The 24,106-nt window shown below is 41.2% G+C and overlaps 1 protein-coding gene across 4 annotated transcripts in view; it reads right to left on the bottom strand.

Annotated features, from left to right (window-relative positions):
* The window catches only part of CTNND2 (catenin delta 2), a 931,760-nt gene that overhangs the window by 152,055 nt on the left and 755,599 nt on the right, over positions 1-24,106 (bottom strand). For all 4 annotated transcript variants that reach the window (XM_042997513.1, XM_042997503.1, XM_042997520.1 and 1 more), the window contains one exon: positions 12,829-13,012. In XM_042997513.1, the coding sequence (XP_042853447.1) occupies positions 12,829-13,012 (184 nt within the window). The remainder of the gene's footprint in view (positions 1-12,828; positions 13,013-24,106) is intronic.

The following is a 24,106-nucleotide window of genomic DNA, read 5'->3' as shown; positions in this document are numbered from 1 at the left end:
TTAGCAGGACCCTCGTTTGTTTATATAAATTAGCCCACAATTACCAATTACATTGTTGGTCCAAAATAAGGTCAGGGAAAATGTAACCCTGGAAAGAACAATGGTCTGGACACAAAAAGTCCAGACAGGACCATTACAGAGAATTATGGGGGATGACTAATCAGCTGGCCTCTTCCTGAGTATTGCCACTCTCACATAAAACCTTTGTGCTAACACAGCTACTTTCTGGTCATAAGTTACCTTAAGAGAAATGTAATTAGTTGTTGGGATTCATTAGCTCCAGTCAGAGCATTCAGGGCACAGCATCTTCCTTGCTGGTTGAGTGCTTGTTAATGGGGAATAATGATGTATTTGTACCTCTACAGGATAATAGTGAAGGACGGAGGGAGGGTTGATCCGAAGTCCTGGCATGCCTGTCCTTTTACTTAGCAGACTGAAAAACTGAAAAAGAATTTATGACACAGGCCAAAAAAAAAAAAAAAAAAAAAAAAAAAGGACAGTAGTCTAAAAATCGAATGCTGAAGGTTGTCAATCTGCTGGCCCATGTTGTTACTACCTACTGCTTCTTGTGCTTAAATATTCTGGAGGCAAGAAACTGTAGACCCAGCATGAAATCTAGGTAGGGCTGTTCTTCTCTGCCTAAGGAAAGCATTTGAGGTAGTACTTCCAGAATCTTCTGCCAGCTCAGAACAAGAACTTTCCAATGAGAATGAAGAGATAAAGGTTTTTGTATCTAGTAGCTTTCCCAATTCTCTGTTTCCAGAACACGTAACTTCTTATGAGATGGTTAAAATCTTGCCAGAGAGGTGACCAGGAGCTCTACGACGCAGGGCAGGGAACCGAGTAGTTATTCTATTCACCCCCACCTGCACCTCTGCTTCCTGTGATCCCCACCCTGCCATAGCTCTCTGAGTCAGAGACCCCACTTGTCACCTCTCCCCATCACAGCTCCAAAGGGCGATGGAGAAGAACCCACAGAATGGGCCATCCCAGTCAGCCTTGACCCGCAGCTGTCCATCAAATGCCCTGAAGCAAACAGTGATGGCTCCGTGACCAGAGAAAGTCATTAACCCAGTAAAGGGGGACAGTGAGAACAGGATGGAAATTCAAACACTTCCCATTTTTTTATTTCAAAGGGTCCTTTGGTCAACTAAGGGACAAGTGGAACTTACTTCAAATATTCTTGGTCAATTAAAGAACACCCAGACTCAAGAAGAGGAGAACGACGAGGGCAACAGAGTTTAGAGCCAGGTTGTGCAGAGTAGAGTTGTGCGTTCAGCTCTGCACTCTGGAATTCTACAGGATGGTGGGTGGGAGGCGTGATCTCCGAGCCGGTGCTTTGGAACCGCTATTCATGCTCTCACTGGTTATGTTTCTCTTCTCCAAGAGGAATGGGAACTGGAAGCTGGAGGTCTTCACTAACGCCACTGGGTGTGGGCTAGCTTCCACACGTGCTCTGCTTGTCCTCCTGGATCTGTCCCCATCTCTCTGGTTGTTTTGTCACAACTCTGGCAGATGCTGACTTTATTTAGTTTAAAATAAGTGCCACTTGGAAAAGGGAAAGGAGAAATGGTATGAAAATAGATGTGTTAAAATACTGGAGAGGATTAGCATGTAAGTGAAACTGTTTAGTGAACTCTTTCTTCTTCAATTCATGGATAATAGACTTGTTTCTTTGCTTCTCCTCCAGGGAAGCCACTTCTGATGCGATGTAATATAATTTGGGAGGCAGCAGGAGGAAAAATTATATTTTTAATATCAAGAAGTTATGAAGGATTTGAAGAACGATCCAGCTCTGACGACTTGCTTTTTATTTATCAGGGAGTTAACACCCTACAACCCAATGTTTTATAGGGATAAATTTTAAACACCGTTGTCTACCAATTGGAGATTAACTAAGCTTTTTTTATTTAATCATTTTTCAAAGGAAGTAATTTGTTCATACTAATGGAAAGGTTTGAATATTCATATTCTAATAGGAAGGATGATTACTCATATCGAAAAGATAAAATTTAACATTTGTTTGTCCTTTTAAAAGAAGCCCACACTTGCAACCAGATTATAAGATAAATAATTCAAAGCAAGTTTTAGTTAGATCCTGGAAATTTTCATAATTAAGTAGATCAAATTTTGCAGAAATAAGTTGTGGAAACTTTAAGAAGGAATAGCATGATGGGATATCTTATATTAAAATTTTCTATTTATGGTGAAATCATTATGCTCTCACTTCTTCTAGCTTGGGAAAAGAAAACAATGTTTGGGGCGAAATGATCCCTATTACTATTTCATGGAACATAAATGCCAGAAAGAACTTTGCAAAATTATGGTTAGTCCTCTGGGGGATAGCAATGTCTTCTGAAAGAATTAAAAAATGAATTCTTTTCTAGACTTTTCCTAATAGAAAAGATAAGAGAATGCAAAATCCTGAAGAGAGAGAAAGCTTTAAGACTACAGGATTTAACAGCGAGTCAGTTAAAAATAAACAGTTTCTTAAATGTAAAGAAAGAATGGATTAGTAAGAGAGGTAGGTTGCCCATGAAAACATTGAAAAAAAAAAAAAAGAATATGGCCTTCTGAGGTATTCTTTAGGAGAGACACGCTCCAGCTTTTCCAGTTCTGGGGCAGCCTAATGGAACTTGGAGGCAATCAGGTTGTCTTAATGACATTATGAATCGCTTTCAATAGCAAACTCCACAGACCGTGCCTATCTGCTCTCCCTTGCAACACCCATGCCTACCATAAGGGCCAAGCACATAGTAAGGACTCAAAAGAACAGATTTTGAGACAATGAAGCTTTCAGTCAATGTAACTAGCTCCTCTTGTTTGGATTCCATATTACCAAGCAATTTTCTGGTTTAATGTGACTTCTTAGTAGCTAGTCTATAGAGAACGAAAGCACTGGTAAAGAATTAGGCTTACGTACCGACCATAAAATTACACCCACTCAAAATCTCTCACTGCAGGAGCATCACTGACTGATGGTCCAGCTGCTGTGCCCTGAGACTCGTACTGTGGTTGCCTTCATACTAAAGCCTCACTCCCCATGGGTGCTTCCAGCCAGTGACCCAGCTCTGCAGCAGTGATAGGGTAAGGCTTGTCTTGGGAGATGTGAGGCTCCTTGGAACAATGAACTGGGATTAAGAACGCTCCAGTGGTCTGGTCGACATCCCCGAAAGTCTAAGACATTTTCACCCATGCAACCAACATTCCTTCCTTCTTTTCTGCTCTCCTTCACTTGGGGTCAGACCTGCTGCATCATGCGTGGTTTGAAGACTCTGTTAAGTTTCTCTGGTTCCCTCTCATTTTCCTCTCCGGTGTTACCCCTAATTAAATATCTTGCATGGACTGCTAATTCTGTCTTGGTGTCTGCTTCTCTTAGGATGTGGGCTGAGCCAGCATCCTAGCCCCAGTGTAAACAAACAAATGTGTTTTGGGGCTGCTCCTTGCCTCTGCCTAATGGAACATGGTGATGTGGGAGGAACCCAGCTGAGGCATCATACAACCCGGGATTTATCTCACCTTTCCCTCTCTTACTAACTGTACGACTTGGGGCAAGCTACTCTTATCCTCATGAGCATTAACTTCTTGATCTGTAAAATGGGATAGGGGATCCTACCTCACTAGATTATTGGGACAACTGTATCAGACAGTGTGCATATTAAAGACACATAAAATCACAATGGGCTTTTAACAGATGTTAAGCCAAAGCTAATTTCCTTCTGATATTATTGGAGCTTTAAGGTCCAGTTTCTGGCCAGGCAAGGTCAAAGGCCAGGCCCTGGAGTCTGTGGCATTCAATAGTGATGCCCCACTTGGGGAAGCCTCATTTGGAGATCCCAACTTGGAGATTTATAAGAAGAGGAGATCAGGACACAGAGGCATGTAGGGAAGACCATGTGAGGACAGGGCAAGAAGACGGCCATCAACAAACCAAGGAGAGAAGGCTTGAGAACCACCAGACCTGATGACATCTTGATCTCAGACTTCTAACTTCCAGGATGGTGAGAAAACACATTTCTGTTGTTTAAGCCGCCCAGTCTGTGGCATTTTGTTACAAAAGCCCCAGCAAGGTAATACTGTATAAACTTGTTAAAACCTATTAATAGCATATAGATCTATTATTATAAAGTAATAAAGTATGAACTTCCCTGATTGGGTGACACGGAGTGAGCTAGAAAGCTGGGGTGCTCCATGGGAGGTGGGAGCCCTCGTCACCAAGGGAGCTGCTGAGGTGGGTAGCCCAATTGTCCTCTCTGATGGGGCCCTAATACTCCAAACCTTTTCGGCCACCCAACTTGTTCCCTTCCTTCAAAGAAGACCTTCATTGCTGAGTCATGACTCAACAAAACCATTCACTTTGCATCCGTGATAGACCCAGGGATCGGAAGTGGAGAGCTGCTCAGGTGAGGAATAGCCTCTGCTTTGGGGCCAGGTATGGGAACACCAGGCGTGAGTGGGTGAGTGGCTCTCCTCTCTTCATAGCATCCATACAGTCTACGTCATTCCTGTTTTAAGTCCCTGGATAAAGAGTGCTCAGTTCAGCTGCAACACAAGATTAATCTAGAACTCATTATACAAGACTTAAAAAAAAAAACTGGGGCACCTGGGTGGCTCAGTTGGTTGAGTGTCTGACTCTTGGTTTCGGCTCAAGTCATGATCTTGCAGTTCGTGGGTTCGAGCCCCTCATCAGGCTCTACACTGACAGTGCAGAACCTGCTTGGGATTCTCTCTCTCCTCTCTGCTCCTCCCCTGCTTGCTCTGTCTTTCTCAAAATAAATAAATAAACTTAAAAAAATAAAAGAAACACTTTTTAAAACAGATTTTTAAAAATTTTTTTTACTACATACACTATGCTGAAGTAAGTCAGACAGTGAAAAACAAATGCCGTATGATTGCACTTACGTGTGGAATCTAAACAAACAAGTCAAGAACACCAGAAACCAGCTCGTAAATACAGAGAACAAACTGATGGTTGTGAGAAGGGTGGGTGTGGGGGGATGGGCAAAATGGGTGAAGGGGCGTGGGAGGTACCTGCTTTCAGTTACGGAATGAGCAAGTCACGGCGACAAAACCATTCTTTTTAATGGTTGAATAATATTGGCAACCAACTGAACCTAGCTTAAAAGTCATAATAATTCCTCCTCTTACCTATGGCTAATGCCAGGGGTAAACCAAATAAAATAAATGTCCTTGGAGCTTTCCAGCCAGAGTGTGGTTATCAGTAGTGTTACTTGGTGAACGGGTTTTCTCAAGGTCACTCCAGAATGAGTGGACCCATGGGACCAAGTGCTCATCCATTAGATGGGTTAAAGTGACCAATCGAGGGTCTGAGTTTAATTATACTCATAAGCAAAGGCTCAGTGCAGCTCCTTTGATGGGCTTAATAACATTCTCGTGTGCACAAAGATAGATGGAAAAATTAGGGTTGCATATTGTTGTCCTTCAGGACAAGATGTTGAAGTGGGAACAGAATAGTAAAAATAAATAAATGACTCAGCGGCTCTAGGAAATGAGCTGTGGAAGTTAGCAAAGCTAGCCTTATGCGAATACTTCGGCTGGAGATAAAGTCCTAACTATGCATGACAAAACGTAACACAGCCAAACAGTATTGGAACGGAGTTGTCTTATTGAGCCGGCAGATTAAATGGTAAAAAAGGACGCTTGGCGAGGCCTCACCTACAGTTCACTCTGAAATGATGATAATGGCCATGACAGGGATCTTTAGGATATTGATCTCTGGTATTTTAAATGGGAAATACAGTCATGTTTCACGCGAGATGCAGAAAGCATTCATCCTGTCCCCAGCTGCTGGAGCCAACTTCCTTAAACGATCCCTAAATGTCATGTGCCCTGCCTGAAAAACCTAGAATGGCTCCTGGCTCCTAGAATAACCCACACAACTTTCAGAAGGTAGTTTAAAGGTTGGAGGAAACGGGAAGTTGGTCCATAAATAGGAGCAGAAAACACAAAAACCAGATCCACGTGTTTCGCGTCTACCCAGTCCAGAGGGTGCATGCGATCCTTCTTTGGCTGAGGCTGGGCAGAGCCCAGTCCCGTCCCAGGGATGTCTGGCCTTGCACCTGAGCTATGGAGGAAGATGGGCTAGAGAACAAACAGCTCCCTATCTGGGGAGTTTGTTCTTGTGCCTGAACACTGTGTGGGGACAGGCAGTGTCTGGGAGTCAGCTATCATTTCCCCCTCCCTTGGCTGTGTTCTCTGGTGGCTCCCTGGATTTGTAGGCCCCCTCTGGTTACTTACTAGTGTGACTGTAGAGGTTCTGATGGTGCCAGAATAAGGTACCACCCACACTGGGCATGGGGCGTGGGGCTTAACACAACAGAAACTTTTTCTATCACAGTTTGAGAGGTTAGAAGTCCAAAATCAAGGCGTCAGCAGGGCCATGCTCCCTCTTGAAGACTCTGGGGAAGAACCCTTCTTTGCGTTTTTCTCATTTCTCATGGCTTTCAGCCATGCTCGAAAGTCCTTGGCTTTTCCCTGTATCGCCTCAATCTCTGCCTCTGTCTTCACGTGGCCTCCTCCTCTGTGTCTATGTCCTCTTATGAAGACACCATCGGGGCACGTGGGTGGCTCAGTCAGTTAAGTGCCCGACTCTTGATTTCAGCTCAGGTCATGACCTTGCAGTTCATGAGTTCAAGCCCCTTGTCAGGCTCTGTGCTGACAGTGTGGAGCTGGTTTGGGATTCTCTCTGTCCCTCTCTCTCTGCCCCTCCCCAGCACGCGTGCTCTCTCTCTCAACTTCAAATTAAATAAAACAAACAAACAAACAAACAAACACCATCCATTGGATTCAGGCCCACCCTAATTCAGTATGACCTCATCTTAATTTAAATAGTTTTACCTGCAAAGACCCTATTTCCAAATAGGGTCACATTCTGAGGTTCCTGGTAGACATAGCTTTTGGTGGCGGGGGGGGACACACTTATTTAACCCATTACAACGATCTCAGCTACAACGAGCTTGTCCTCGGGTGGGGCCAGTCTGACCTTCACTTTTCAGCAACCAGGCTGTGGTTGGGCAATACACGTTATAGTTGAAGCTGATCATTTCGGCCCAAGTTAGGAAAAGTATTTGATTATATGCGGTACAATGAAACAATCCTCACGCAGAACTGAATCTCTTTCAAGGTCCGACTTGCCTAACTTAGGCCAAAGGAAAGCCATTTCCTGGAGGACTCCTTCATCATCAAGTGAAGAAAAAGCTAATCCAACAGCTTCATGCATACTTACGACCTAAGCCATACCTAACGTTTTACCGCATTCACTTTAGGCCATATTTGAAAATGGTTTTTATCAAACAGTAAAGCTTAAATTGGGCAGTATTGGAGCAAAAGACAAACATCATAAAAGAGGAAGGAGCAAGGAAGAGGGGGAGCGTTAGTGTGTGTCCAGGGTGGGGGCTGGAAGAAGGATGCTGGCAGAGACGCAGTCCGACCCCCACTAATCACCGGCCGCCATGAGCCCCACAATCTAGCCGCCATCATTCTTATCAACTCGCTCCTTCAACAAAATTTAAGAGATTTTTTTTTTCCATTTCTATCCTCTTTCCTCAGTGACAGATGGATACTTCAGGAACAAATAGAGATCTGCTTTTGAAAAATTCCATTTCCTACCCCAAAATGAATTTTAAATGGAAAAGGACTAAGGGCATTAACTTTTCATTTTATATGTCATATGTGCTTAAATTTTTGCTATGTCAACATGATATGACATCTTTCTGTGAAGATTTACCGTACCTTTTGAGAGAAGGCAAAGGCAAGAGTCTCTTCTCTTTAGAACACTCCCCATGAGTATGGCCCCTGCTGCAGGCTGGTGGGGCGTGTGGATACCACTAGGTATCGGTACATCTGCCGCCAAAGAGAAGTCTTGAGAAGCTGGACAGAGTTTATTAAGAATGTATACAATTATCTAACGTTTGAACAGTGTTAGCGGTCCAGATTTTAGCTTAGGAAGGCATAGGCTTTCCCCGCCCCTCCTCCCCACCTTAAATTTCACTCTGATAGGCTTTGGAACATTTAAGAGTGGTACAATTTGCATTTATAATATATTTTTTTCTTTCTGAAAAATGAAAAGATGATGTCTTTTAGAATAGCAATTACTTAAATGCCTAACCTCGGCTTCCCACTCCGAAATGACACAAACAAATTTGAATCCTGCTAGGAACAAAAATTAAGAACACTGCTCTCCATCAGTGACCCGATAAATGTACTTTTACCCACCATCAAAGCTCCTACTGGGGTCAAAGGCCACCCAGGTTAGGAAATACTATCCTGGAAAAAGAGTGGGGCCATCAGTAAAAGAGAATCAAGCCATCAGTAAAAGAATGAAGGAGCCTGAGTACTGGGAAAATAATGTCAACCTTGTTTTCTAGGGTATGTCTTAAAATACAGTCTTATGTTTTTAAAAAAGGCATCCATTGCTCTGACTAATTGCCTAAATTAAGATTTAAGGTGGAGGTGGCGGGAAGGGGCTGACGTGAGGCTCCATGACTAACTGTCCATGTTGCTTCCCACTCCATACTGGCAGCCTTGGGAGGGAAGAATGGGAAGTAGGAAAGGAGAAGGAGGAGGAAGACAGTTGGTAATTTGGATGGGTGTTGGCTGAGATGATGCCATTCAGTGGATGTCCAGAAGCAAATTAAAGGAGCCAACACAAAGGAGAGCGAGTCCATCCGCCAACTGGGTGCTCAGTGGGTTGTGAGGCTCTGAGCACAGATGTGCTCCTGGCACTTCACAGGACATTGTATTTCCTCTCTGTGTGGCACAGCGGGAGCAGGCTGGCCCGGGAGTCAGGATGTGAGTGCAGGTACTGGCTTCCCGACCAATTGACCATAGGCTATTGAACTTATAATAAATACGAGAATAAACAATGTATTCGAAGTAGAAGTTTCTGGTCCCTGGAAGATGGGGATTTTATGAATCAAAATGTTCATTTTCAAAGTCAAAACCTTATCTCTATCGACAATGTATAAAATTATCCGATAAACATGTTGCCAGGTCAAACCTCGGAATGAACGAACGCACACGCACACGCACTCACACAGCTCCATTCTTCAATTTCTCAAGAATTCATGAGAAAGGAGAGTTTCCATTCCAACTCAGTATCAGGGAAAATATCACCCGAGGGCAGATAGCTGAATTAAATTTAACTGACATCCCACATATCAAAAATACTTAAACAGTGAGTCATGTGCCTTGCTACTTGTAATTTTTTTTTTTAATTCCAAGTGTTGTTTGATAATGAATGGTAATGGGAAAATCACACTCTCAAAATAAGTTTATAAAATGTATAATTATGAAAAGGACTGAATTATATGGAACTCCTGATCCTTAAAAGGTTGTGGAGGGTTTCTAGAAGTTGAACTCTATAAAGGCAAATAACTGAAAAAAATCTTAATATAATCGGATGGTCCTCAACAATGCCTTAGTTTAAAAATTTTTTTTTTTAACGTTTATTTATTTTTGAGACAGAGAGAGACAGAGTGTGAACAGGGGAGGGGCAGACAGAGAGGGAGACACAGAATCTGAAACAGGCTCCAGGCTCTGAGCTGTCAGCACAGAGCCTGACGCAGGGCTCGAACTCACAGACCGTGAGATCATGACCTGAGCCGAAGTCGGCCGCCTAACCGACTGAGCCACCCAGGCGCCCCAACAATGGCTTAGTTTTAAAAATGATTCCCTAACAAAGAATAAGATCTAAAACAGGAAGACAGTAAGAAATCTTTTGTGCATATTTTACATTATTTTTTAAGGTTACTAATTTTCTTTGCCTTTGCAGTGAAATATCCATAAATCACATGAAATGAACTGAAGTATTATCTGCCCGTTGTGACACTTAACGTGGTGTATGCCAACTTAGACCCCACTTACATCGAATTCCTTATGCACCCACGTGCGGACAGGTGCATTTTGTTGGCCAAATGCAGCTGGCTCTTTCTTACCAACTAAACAAGTTCCTGAAACATATACTGAACGTTCTAGCCAGATTTCATGGAATATGATAGCAGTGGTCATGACACATTGCAAAATAATTCTAACATGTAAATTTGGCATTTTTATACAATTCAGGCAACTTTCAAAACCAAAGCTATAAATTAATACACCAGATCAAATTATGCAAATGTTACACAAACTTCCTATATCTTTTTTGCTGTGAAAATTCACTGTATCGTTTTTATATGCAATATAAATTTAGTCCATGAAAATGACAACAACAATTGCTGAGTTTTTCCTTTTTTTGCTTTTAGAAGCACCAAAGCATCAAATTCTTTCTAAATATTTTGATAGAAGAAAATGTTCTTTGCAAAGGTACAAGTCCAGATATGATTTATAAACTGAGACAATCTGGTTGTTCATATACATTTTAAGGAGTATATTCGAATCATTTCTGCAGTTCCCAGGGGGCTTTTGCTGAGCCTTGTTTATTTCTGCCTCCCTGATCCCTCTCTGGCAAACAGCAGACACTCAGTAAATGCTCATGGTTGACACTGCTGAAAGGCAGGAATAGCGTACAAAGTAATTTCTTTAACATAAATAAAAAGCCAGGCTTTCTTGGAAAAATCAAGAATGCATATAACCTCAACAATTAAAATCTAGAATCTTCCATCATGCTAAAAACATTCGTGACTGTTCTGGTGTGCCAACACTGGTTGTAAGTTACGTGTCAAATGTTAGTTGGAATTTCTTGAACTTTGTCCACTGAGCCTTTGGTAAATTCATTTTCGCCCCTTCCCAAGGCTATTTTCTTCCTCTCTCAGCTCAACCTGCTCATCCATGTGGAATGATTCACAAACACATTTAAATAAGAGAGGACAAATTATTATTTTCCTGTAGAAAGGCAGGGGTTTGATGAAATAAGGGGGAAATTAAGTATTTACCATATATTGTCGCGTTTTGCTTTGCCAATTACATGATAAACTCAGAAAAGTGGGAAAACCCTTAAACCTGGTTGCATCTTGACTAAGGAAACCCAATTTGACTACAGGAAATTCTTTCTAAATCAGATGTCCCCCTTTTTGCTTCCTATGATGTGTTTGCTCCCGGCCATATTCAGTGTAAGCAGCACACGGCCAACCCGCTGTATGTGTGAACCGAGAGGGATGGATAGTTTCTCTGATCTGATCCCGATCTGACCTATCTTCACTCTGCGTCACATCCCAGATGCTCAACTCAGCCAGATGACTTACGAAGCAGCCCCGTGAACCTACATGGTCTAGCTTCCTCATCTGACTTTTGATCAAATGGTGCTGAAGGTATGCTCTTAATGGAGGTGGCCCACATCCATAAGTCTAACATCTTGAATGTAGAATTGTGTTACTGTATCATTCAGAGAGAATTTTACCTGACGGAGTTCACCAAGTCTTTACTGACCATACGTCTACAATTGATTCCGAGGCACTTCTTCCATGATCCTTATTAGGAACAATGACACTCTTTAAGTCAAAGATGCTAAGAAGGGAAAAAACGACCCACAATAGTTGAAAATAACTGGACTAGAAAAATCAGGTATAAAAAGTTGGAAGTGGCTTACAGCTTTAGCTTTGGGAAGGAGTTATATTTCTTCCGGTGGGGCAGGAGTTTTCTGAAGGATAACAGAATGTAAGAGGTTATAGAATGAATGTCTCAACAGGGAGTTTTGGAGAACTGTAAATTTGGCTTATGGTAAAGCTTAGCCAGAGAAATCATGTCAAAAGATCATTATTTCGTGACCTTGAGGAACAGCAAGATCGTTAGAGGATTTCCTATTCCTGTCTGCGAATGTATGTCGATATTTATGGAGGTAGACTCGCTTTATCTCCCTCTACACACACACATTTACACCAACGCACCACCCCTCTCAAGACTGGAGGCCCAGAGCATTGCTATACATATTCATGAGATAATTATTATTAATGTCACCAAGGTGATTTTGTTCCTTCTCAGTAGAGACCAGTTTTTGCCCCTGGAAACCAATCCATTGCAGGCAAGATGACAGCTTTGAGGCAGCTCAGCTAAAACAAACCTGTACATTTTATGTCTGAAATACAGATCATTTGACTGGGTACCGTGGGTTGCTCTGGTACTCCCACGTCATCATTAAGTTTATCTAGCAGAGATTTGCAACTTTGGTACCAAAGACAGCATCCTTGGGGGCACAGTTGCCCGAGTTTGGAAAAACTGTATCCTGATTATTACATTCTTTTCTAAGAGCAAAAGTTAAACAAAAATTAAGGTGATTGTAAGACATCTCAAGAGATTTCTGGGGGATGATTTTTGTAAAAAGGCACTGAGAGAGAACTAGAATGTATTTGCTGCTTTCATTATTTAAAAAAAAAAACATTTCATACAATAGGCTTTGTTAAAAAGTTATCTCTAAGCATTATGGGCTCCGGTAGTCACACAGACAAACTTTTAAAAATGAAAACCAAAATTAGTGATGCCACTTAATTAGCTCCCTACGTATATGTCATAGACTCTCCCCCCACCAACTGGCCTGCCTGGTTATTCTATACGCATGGTATACTATAACATGGGAAAGAAACTACTGTGAACTATTGTTTTTAATCAAAGAAAACTAATTACTTTTGGTTGGAATGAAAATGTTTATTTTTTGCCCAAGACTCAAGAAAACATGTTAAATAAAAGACTTATAGAAGAAGATGCCTACACCTCGTCAGTACCTCATTAGAAATGATTTTTGCTAGCCTCTTACCCTTCTTCACCATGTCAACATTCATCTTTCTGGGACGCTCTGATCCTCAGTAAAGCAGCAATGAAAACTGCAGAAGCAGAAAGCATATGGCAGCAGCGGGAGGCAGCAAGGGTGCCACTCACCTTAGGCATCCGGTCGCATTTCGCAGCACCTGTGAGGAATGCAGCTGTATTTTCCGATCATCCTGGAGTGGTGAATTTTCCCAGCCCGAATGGGGGATAATCACGGCATTGGTCAACACTGCCAGGGTGTCCTGGATGATTGGCATCTTGAGGGCGTCACAAGACGAGAGGTTCCAAAGGACTCCTGCAAGATACACACAAACAGAGCTTTTGGATGGCCACTCTTTTTTCTCATCTCAAAACCGTTTTCCCTAATCAAGTTAAAGTCAAGGGCAAGGCGGACTTAGAGAGTGTGAACGCACGACCTAGAGCGCACCCTTGATTTTAGAACATCTCTGAGAACCCATTAAAGGGCTGCTGTGAAAATCTGACAAGCGGGCATAAGACTTGTGACACCATCGTCTTCGTTCCATCTCGAAGAGGGTGAGGTCTGATTTGAACTATGGATACCAACCAGGCTTCTGTTCACTTTTAATACAGCAGGCCTACGTATCCAAAAATCGAACCAAGACAAAAGAATTGTGAAAGTTATCTGAGCTACGAACTAGCAGGACATCCTTGTTTTATCCAAGACCTCAATACGCACATATGGACAGTTTGATTGATGCGGCCTCCATTTAGAAACGGCCACCAACACGCAGGACCTTATGAGAGTCCAGCATCAGGTCTGATGCTCAACAAGGAATTTAAATTCACTGTCACTTGTGACAGCTTTGTCAGTTTTTCTCAGAAGGCAATGCTCGTGGAGGACGCAGAGAACAGGGAGCAGTAGAGAGCAGAGGGCATGTCCGCAGAGGACAGACTAGAACAGAAAGTAATGTAGGCAGAGAAAAAGCTAAAGTTTTAGGACAGATGGAATGTTTTAGGGTTTCAAATATTTTTATTAACAATTCTTGATGTTTATTTCTGAGAGAGAAAGAGAAAGACAGAGTGTGAGCAAGGGAGGGGCAGAGAGAGAGGGAGACACAGAATCTGAAGCAGGCTCCAGGCTCCGAGCTGGTAGCACAGAGCCTGACGTGGGGCTCGAACTCACGAACTACAACATCATGACCTCAGCTGAAGTCGGTCGCTTCACCGACTGAGCCACCAGGTGCCCCTTACGTATTTTTAAAGGAAATCTTAAAAATAGGATTAAGTTTAGAAATGTTCCTACGTACTACGTATAAGTTATAACATCTGAAAATGCTCTTAAAGTATTTTTTTGTTGTTCAAAACAGAACACATGAAGGTAAAATAAACAGAATTATATTCTAATTTTTTATGAAAGACTGTATTTTCTTCTCAAGACTAATCTAAATATGCATCATCATTGCAGACATGGAGAATAAAATATTTATTTTTAGAAACACAACTTCCAACTTACTTGTTTAATAAGCTTTCAATAAACGTTTAACATGAGATTGCGTTTTATCTACTGTGTTATGAATAGAACAAACAGGACACAGGTACTTCTGAAATTTGTTAGTTTTTCATGGCACATGTTGAACTTACCAAGGGCATTAATAATACTCATCTGAAAGTTGACAATGTTTGATTGTTAACAACTGAAGGAACAGTTTTAAATCAGTTCTATAAAAATGTGACTATAGAGACAAATCCTCTCAGTTGTCTTTCAAAATAACATTTGCTGGGAATTTTACTGAAGTAAATGCAAAGGAAACAAAATGTTTTTGCCATCCCGTATATATAAACTAATCCTTTAGCACAGGGGGTTGGCTCAAGGGCAAATCCTGCCGGCTTGTTTTGGTAAATCAAGTTTTATTGGAACATAGCTCTGCCTGTTTATTTACATACTGTCTGTGGCCTACAAGGGAAGAGTTGAATATTTGTGACAGACTGCATGGCCCATAAAGCCAAAATCATTTATTATGTGGCCCTTTATGGAAAGATTTCGCCCACCCTGCTTTAGTATATAGACCATTTTCTATAAACTTCTATGCACATGTTTGCATTACCATTAGAATTGCAGACTGGGTACACACAAAAAAATGCTCAGTGGTACACAGAAGGTGCTCAAAAATACATTCTGATTCGGACGGATTTGAAATGCTAGCAATATTATCACATACATTTATCTTGCTTTAAATAATATATAAAGCTGCTTATTCAGTCCATTAAGAGAGATTTTACCAAATTTTAGAAAATCAAAATACAGGGGGGCCTGGGTGGCTCAGTCGGTTAAGTGTCCAGCTTAGGCTCAGGTCATGATCTCGTGGTTCATGAGTTCGAGCCTTGCGTCGGGCTCTGGGCTGACAGCTTGGAGCCTCGAGCCTGCTTTGGATTCTGTGTCTCCCTCACTCTCTGCCCCTCCCCTGCTCATGCTCTGTCTCTCTCTGTCTCAAAAATAAATAAAACATTAAAAAAATTTTTTTAAAGAAAATCAAAATAGATTCATTTGCAGTCTTGTGAAAATTTTCTTTTCTCATAAAACAATTAGGTGTTCAGATTTAAAAAAGCACATTACAATGAAATTAATATCTACCCAAGTATCTGAAGAAAACTTTAAAAAATATCACATTACAAGGATTCTGTCTGTTCTTCTAAGGATACGATGCACACACATAGAGCCAGAAAATATAATTTTTTTCATTCTTAAATCCCGATTTGAAAATACCAATACATGAAAATTGAGGCATATATGTTTTAAAATATGGATGGTATTTTTTTAAAATATAATTTATTGTCAAGTTGGCTAACATACAGCATATATAGTGTGCTCTTGGTTTGGGGGGTAGATTCCCGTGATTCATCGCTTACATAACATACCCATTGCTCATCTCAACAAGTGTCTTCCTCAATGCCCCCCCCCCCGATTTTGCCCTTCCCCCAGCCCCCCATCAACCCTCGGTTTGTTCTCTGTATTTAAGAGTCTCTTATGGTTTGCCTCCCTCCCTCCCTGTTTGTAACTATTTTTTTCCTGTTATGGGTGGTATGTTTTGCTCTAAAATACATTTCCTCTAAAACCTAATTAGTAAAAGAAAGTCTTCTGCATTTTTACATGCAATGGATTTAAAAGAATCTAAAGGCATTCTGCAAAAATAAAACAATCTTTACTGTTTTCTAACAACCAGGAAAAAGGTCTAAAGAGGGGAAAATCAAAGGAAGTGTGAAGGCCTAATCTAGTATCTGACAAGAAGTGAATGATGGGACAGGAGATGGTCCCAGATAACTCTTTATTGGGCTCTTCTCTTCATTACCTTCCTCATTAATTCATTAATTAGTGTAACCTGATTCAGCATTTAGCACGGACAGAAGTTTCCTTGTTCCCATTCATCCCACCTTCCAGACTGGCTCCATCCTTGTTTCATGTTCCAGACAGCTTATCATTGCACTAGATCCCGCCTCTGAACTTCCTGTACTAATTCCCATCTGCAACCCCCAAGTGCTTCCTGACCCGGGAGGGGTGCACTGGACCTGTGACTGGGGGCAGCTTTTATCTCCTCTGTTTCGATGAGGGCTTGGCCAGATGGACGTAATGCGGCAGAATTTCTTTTGAGGGGAATTCAGAGAGTTTTGGTTACGTTATCTGGACGTATAGACCCGCTCGAGTGTAGAACCAGAGGTCTCTGGGGGTTATTTGAGATAAAGGTTGACATGTCTGACAGGAGTCAAAAGCGGGAAACAGCCAGAACTCTAAAGCTGTCTTGTTACAGACAGACACACACACACTCACACATACACACACACACACACACCTCTACACACACACATCCATAGTCCTGGCAGACGGGAGAGAGATTACTTGAGAAAAATGGGCATATCTAGGCATTCTCTATAAAGAAACGAGAAGTCATTGTTCTGCTTAAATTTCTCTTCACTCCGTCCTCTTCCTTCTGTGCTGGCTTAACATTTTTGTTATTCTCTTTTTTGACATCCCCTTCTAATGCCGGAGCCCAATCCTTCTCGCTGGGAGTGAGCACTGGACTTAGAGACTTGCCCTAACTGACGTAATATGGCGGAGGTGGCTTTGGAGACTCAGTCACAGAAAAGGTACCGCTGCTCCCTCCAAGTTCTGTCTCGGCTTCTGCTGGTTGGAGGGGAAGCCAGCTGTCCCGCTGGGAAGATCTTCCAGTGCTGCTCTGAAGAGGCCTATGGGGCAAAGAACCAAGGTCTCCAGCCAACAGCCACGTGGAGACTGCCTCGGGCGCAGAACCTCCGGGTCCAGGTAAGGCTTCAGATGACACAGTCTCACGTGGGACCCTGAGCCAGAACCACCCAGACTTGCCATCCCTGGAGTCCTGACACTCAGACGCTGCATGGGATCCCTTCTCTTCCCCCTCCTTTGTCTCGGTCTCTGGGCTCAGTTTTTTCCCTTCTACCACACTTTTTTCCTGGTTCCCCCTCTCGTAACTTAGAGCCCCTGGTTCTCTTACCCTCTTCATCTGCTGTGAGAGAACAGAAGATACAGGAAGGAGGATCCACCTAAATACTGCAACTAAATACAAAGTGCATTTTAATTTAGATTACAAACGCTGATTTTTTTTTTAGTACACGTGCTGCCGCCGAAGTGAGCCTGATAAGTGATTGACTTTTAAGAATGTAACCATCGTCATGTTTGCAACTTATTAAATGACCACTTGCTTTAATTTGGAATAATAGTGTCTTAGCTTCCCATTCATGCTGTAACAAGTTACCACAGACATGGTGCTCAAAATGATGCATATTTATTATCTTACAATTCTGCAGATCTGAAGGCTAAATAAAATGCATGAGCAGGGCGGCGCTCCTTCTGGAGGTTCTAAGGGAGAATTCCCTTGTCTTTTTCAACTTCTAAAGGCTGCCTGTGCTCCTTGGCCTGAGGCTTGCATCACTCCGTCCTCAGCATCCATTATCACATCCCCTTCTGGGATTCTGAACCTCCCTGCCTCCCTGTTATAATGATACTTGTGATCTCCCTGAGCCCACCTGGGTAATCCGGGATAATCTCCCCATCTCAAGATTCTTAACTTAATCCCATCTGTAAAGCCCCTTTACTACCTAAGATAACATTCACAGGCTCTAAGATTTAGGATATGGACTTCTTTGGAGGGCCAACATTCAATCTACTACACGTCCCCCTTTTTTAAAATTTTTTTAATGTTTTTATTTATTTTTGAGACAGAGAGAGACAGAGCATGAGCGGGGAAGGGGCAGAGAGAGAGGGAGACGCAGAATCTGAAGCAGCCCCCAGGCTCTGAGCTGTCAGCACAGAGCCCGACGTGGGGCTCGAACTCACAGACTGTGAGATCGTGACCTGAGCTGAAGTCGGACGCTTAACCGACTGAGCCACTCAGGCGCCCTTACACATCCCCTTAAAATATTGCTATGCTTAAAACAAAGTTAAATCTCTTATTACAGCTTCATGATCAGACATTTCCCTAAATCTCTAAATTCATCTTGAATCATTCATTCACTTAGTCACTCCATGCACATTAAGGACCTAGGTGCCAGGTTCCGTGTGGGATACTGTGGATACATTACTGAAGAAAACAAAACGTCCCTGCCCTCAGGGCCCTTCCATTGCTGTAACTGTAGTCATTTTGCTGCGGGCATCATGGCCATATTTCTTCTCCTTGAACACACAAGCTCCTTTGAAATTCCGATCTCTTAGACCTACGGCTCTCTTAGCCTGGAATATTCTTCTCTAGAGCTTTCCAAGGCTGATCTTTCTTTCTGCTCACATGGTACCTTAAAGGTGCAAAAACTCAGCGAAAGTTTTCTGGATCACTCTAAACTAGCTTCCCAGACACCTGCTATGAGAGTATTTTAATTTTTAGCAGAGACCTCATCACTAACTCCTATTTCCCATTATTTGAACTTCTGCCATTTCCTCACTGTTCCTCCCCAACAAGGTCCCAGACACGACATGAAACCAGGAGGCCTGAGTGTTCATAGCATACAGAACACATACAACACACAGAATATGCGTTGACACATATCAGGTGCTCACCATTCAGGTGCTGAATAAATACAAGAATTAATAGCTGGATGATAGACCTTTGTAAGATGACATGTGCTCCAGGCAAATGAAGCCATGACGTAAAAAAATAAAATAGCAGATATTATAAGTAATAAGTCCAAGTGAGAATACAAAATGTTATTTCAACAACACTATAACCTCCACAGAAATACAGATAATATAACTCTACAGAAATTCCACTTTTAGCTAGTAGAGAACAATTTATGCTGCTCAAAGACATTAGTCAATTTAGCATTAGAAGGCTCATCTCCAATGTTGTATCTGAGTAATTATCTTGTATTAACTCCTTGATAATTCTAAATTAGCTAACGTAGTGCTAAAATTTCAATTTGTGAAAAAAACCTGTGGAATAAACTGAATTCACAGTGATATTTGGTATCTATATGAGCTACCTCATTTATTCGTATCTGAAAGTAACATAAAAATGTTTTAGTATTTTGGTTGATGGTCACTAGCAAATTTCAATTTACCTGTTGAAAATATGCTAATTTCTTTGAGGTTAAAATCTCTAATAAAATTTTTGTAGCATCTTTCCTTTAATTATATGGATTCAAAAGCTTTCCTTTAAGTATAAAATTATTGCTGTTCCAAATATAATTTTGACAGTAGGTTTAGTTGAGAAGACATTTAAATAACTAATTATGTATACTAAATATATTTAAAATATAGCTTATTTTTATTTCAGGCACAGGGTGGCTCTTTTCCCTGAGATTATCCATATTCATAAGCAGTAATTGGTTTATTAAAATTTCTTTAATAAAATCTTAATTACTTTCATTGGATCCTTTATTTTAATAGAGGGTAATTGTGTGGGTTTTTTTTCCCTAAAAGAGGTAAGGGATATCTTAGAAAAAGAAACTCAGATTGACAAAAAATACATTTTAATAACCTTAAGTCTTAAATCATAATAAAATCAAACATTGCCTCTGTCTGTGCAGGCCTTTCCTATGACCCCCTCATTTGCTTTTAATCTTTAGACCTAAAACATAACCTCTGAGCATCAGTGAGGCTCAAACCAAAGAAAGTTACGCTGAATTCATTTTAAATAAACGCTTCAAAATTTATTTTAAATTCACCAGCTAATTAAAAATTAACATAATATATATGAAGATTTACTTTTAAATGAATCTATTACTCATCTTATTCTGTGAGTGAAAATGTGTACATCTGGGGAAGGGAGAGAAGAGAAAAGAATGGGAGCAAACGAGTGTATCTACTTCCTCCATCCACACCATTCACACCGTGAGTCATGGGTGGGTGGAAGGGGACTGATCAAAATCTGGAGGCCCGTGACACGCTGTACTCGATTTATGCTGTGTGCACGTGTGTGTGTGTGTATGCATGAGTGCCTGTGCATCTGTGTGTGTGTGTGCATGTATCTGAGTATTTGGGTGCGTGATACAGAAACTTTCAACTGTCCCTGAGAAGTCATGACCCTCAAGGTGTGGTTGTGAATTAGGATTGTGTTGAAAGTTCTTCTAGATGGTATGCGGCATAGCTTCAACAAGATTTGCACACAGCCTCATTTAATGCTTTTAAAAAAGAAAAGTACTGACCTCAAAGATAAAGTCTACCACAATGTTGCGACAATAATGGGTACTTGAAAGTAAAAAGCAACTCATGGGACTACATCAAACTAAAAAGCTTCTGCACAGCAAAAAAAAAAAAAGAAAAGAAAGAAAAAATAAAGGCTACCTAGGAATGGGCGAAAATATTTGCAAACCATATATCGAACCAGGGGTTATATCCAAAGTATGTAAGGAACTCATACAACTCAGTAGCAAAAAATAAGTAAACAATTTGAATAAATATTGGCAGAGGAACAGAACAGATATTTTTCTAAAAAAGACACCCAAATGGCCAGCAGGTACATGAAAAGATACTCAACATCACTAATCAAATCAAAACTACCGCTGAGATATCACTTCACATCTGTTAGAATGGATATTATCAAAAAGACAAGAGATAAGTGTTGGTAAAGATGTGGAGAAAAGGAAACCCTTAGGAACCACTGGGGGAATGTAAATTGGTACAGTTGTTATGAAAGACAGTATGGAGGGACCTCAAAAAATTAAAAATAGAAATACCATAGTATTTAGCATTCCAATTCTGGGTACATATCTGAAAGAAATGAAAATAGGTTACAGAAAAGATATCTGTATTTGGTGTTTATTGCAGCATTATTCACAATAGTCAAGATCTAGAAACGACCTAACCATCTGTCAGTGGATGAATGGATAAAGAAGATGTGGTATATATATTCTTAGAATATCACTTGGCCACAAGAAAGAAGGAAATCCTGCCATTTGCAATAACATGGATGGACTTTGAGGACATTATGCCAAGTGAGATGAGCCAGAGAAAGACAAATACTGTATGATATCACTTACAGGTGGAATCTAAAAAGCCAAACTAATAAAAACAGAGAGCAGAATGGTAATCACCAGGGTTTGGGAGGTGGGAGAATTAGGGCAGTGTTGTTTAAGGGTACAGAAACGCAACTGGTAGATAAATAAGTTCTGGAGATCTGACGCACAGCTTGGTGGTCATGAACAATAATACTGTATCATGCAATTTACAACTGCTAAGGGACTAGATTTCAACTGTTCCCACCACAAAAAGAAATGATAATTATATGACATGAGAGATGTGTTAGCTAATACCAAGGCAGTAACATACTGTGATATATAAATGTGTCAAATCAACACCTTGTAGACCGTAAACTTCCACAATACTTTATGTCAACTGTATCTCGAAAACAATAAAAAAATTTTTTTTTAATATGCGATGTGAATGTTACTTTGAGAAGAATAATTACAGGAAATGGATGCGACAGTCATTCTGTAGTGCATGCAGAAGAGTGTTTTAAAACACATGGAACAAAGATGGTTATAAGAGTGTGAAATAGAAGAATTTAACTTTAACATGTAGTGTTATGCATCATAGGAAATTTTACTTTATTTTATCATTTTTTAAATGATTTTTAAAACTTAGTTTTGAGACAGAGCGAGCGAACACCAGTGGGACAGGGGCACAGAGAGGTGGACAGAGGATCTGAAGCAGGCTCCACACAGACAGCAGCGAGCCTGACATGGGGCGCGAACCCACGAACCACGAGATCATGACCTGAGCCGAAGTCGGACACTCAACCGACTGAGCCACCTAGGCGCCCCTCCATCATAGGAAATTTTAAAAGTAATTGTATATATTCTTTTTTCAGAAAAGTCAGATTGGATGCTGGATATAGTGACAGAGCCTTAGTGAATTTTATCAACGGAATATCAGTATTTCCGGGATATAAAAATTCTCTGTTAAGATTTGAATCTTCATCTTTCTTTTATAAACCTTCCCTTAAGAGCAATCCATTTTTTGATGATAAGTGATTCCCACCACCCAATTTATAACAAATAACTACTTTAAAATAATTTTAAAATATTGAAAAAAGGGTAGTTCCTTAGGCCAAGACTCCTCAAGCTTCCAGGAATCCCAGGGGAGGGCTGACCAGAACACACGATCTCTTGAGTTCTCTTCTTTAATATTTCAGGAGAGGAAACTGCAGTGACCACCGGGGCTTAGGTGAAGGTTAATCCTTTTAGAATTGGACTCACCCAATCATTCTGAGTTAAGAGTCTCACCGAGGTGGTGACGATGAGAGAGAGGGCTGTGGGGGCTGATAAATGTGTGGGGAGAGCAGGCAGAAGAACTGTACTGTCAGCCTCAATAACCAAAAACTGTCACCCTACTAATGCCACTAACAGCTTCTAGCCCAGACATGGAATTCTTTTTTGAAAGCATCGCACACACGTTACATGCTGAGAATCAAGCAGAATTTTTCTTGCTTATTTTCAAAATAGGTACAAAATTTGGTTAACTCCAGAGGAGTGAGATGGTTTTCACATTAGCAAGAAAATCAGATCTTCACTTTCACAAATGAGGCAAATTCTGGTTTAAGCTGATTAAATCTATGAGGGCTCCCCCTTGAGACGTCTTAACTCCTGAAGTTCTGCAACAGCTCTGTTATTGATACAGCCATCCATGTTGAGGTGCTGTCTTGTTTCAAAGCCAAAACTGATCCCAGGAACACTCTGATATTCAAATTTTAGTACCAGTAGTGCACCTAACACGTGTAGAACAAGCTGGTATAGATTAGTTTAAGCAAGAGGCCCAAACTCGCTTAAAGTTTTCATTAGTGGGGCGGCCTGGGTGGCTCAGTCGGTTGAGCGTCCGACTTCGGCTCAGGTCACGATCTCGTGGTCCGTGAGTTTGAGCCCCGCGTCAGGCTCTGGGCTGATGGCTCGGAGCCTGGAGCCTGCTTCCGATTCTGTGTCTCCCTCTCTCTCTGCCCCTCCCCCGTTCATGCTCTGTCTCTCTCTGTCTCAAAAATAAATAAGTGTTAAAAAAAAAAGTTTTCATTAGTAATTTAAGAAATGATCCTCTCTGTTTTCAAAGCTGGGACTAATTTAATTGAAAACGAGGTAATTTCACAGGCAAAAGAGGATGACTTTTTTTTGAAAGGAAGAATCAAAACTCAGGTGTGTCTATGATATCTCATTCCATTTCCAGTTGGATTCTGTAGATCTGCAATTTTTCAAATTACATTAAATGCTTACAGTAAGGGAATAACAAGCTAGATTCCAGTCGTCAGAAACGAGGCTTATCTCCAACTGGGGCCAAGCAGTGCAGCTCCTATCTAAGAAGTAAGAAGCTCTTCCCATGGTATCTTTTTAAAGTAAATTGTAGTTGAAAAGAATTTGGATGTGAACGAAACCAAAACATGCCATCCCCAACCACGTCCCTTTGGCATATGGGTCATTTTGGGAAAAAGGCCACTGGGCACCAACAGAAGTGGAAAAAATTTCTCTAGTCAGCACAGCTTGTCATTTTGTAATGGAAATTTACATTTATAAAGGCAATTTCCCTTTGTCAAGATGTCTCCCTCTTCTGTACCAGGAAGAGGAGGAGGACCCTTAGCAACTCTTACAGCATCAACTTAAATATGCAAAACAAACCTTAGCATGGAACCCTATTTAACCGTACTTTTCTTAGTCACCTTCCCATAACTACTTGTCTCCCCCTCCCAGAAGCCCCCAATCCCTTTTCCTTTGTTTAGCCTAAGATGATATTTAAGCATAAGTTCTAACCACCTCTTTGAGCTACCCATCACTGGGTGCTCCCACGTGTATGTGCCATATGCAAGTTAATAAACTTCTGTTTTTCTCTCATTAATTTGTCTTTTGCCTATCTCAGTTACAAGACCCCAGCTGGAGAGCCTAAGGTAGGTAGAGGAAAAATATTTTTTCCTCCCCTATATGATGTCAA

Source organism: Panthera tigris, chromosome A1 (genome assembly GCF_018350195.1).
Source record: "Panthera tigris isolate Pti1 chromosome A1, P.tigris_Pti1_mat1.1, whole genome shotgun sequence".
Lineage (NCBI taxonomy): Eukaryota > Metazoa > Chordata > Mammalia > Carnivora > Felidae > Panthera > Panthera tigris.
Note: the sequence above shows the minus strand (reverse complement) of the source record. Positions and strands in the feature narration are given on the sequence as shown.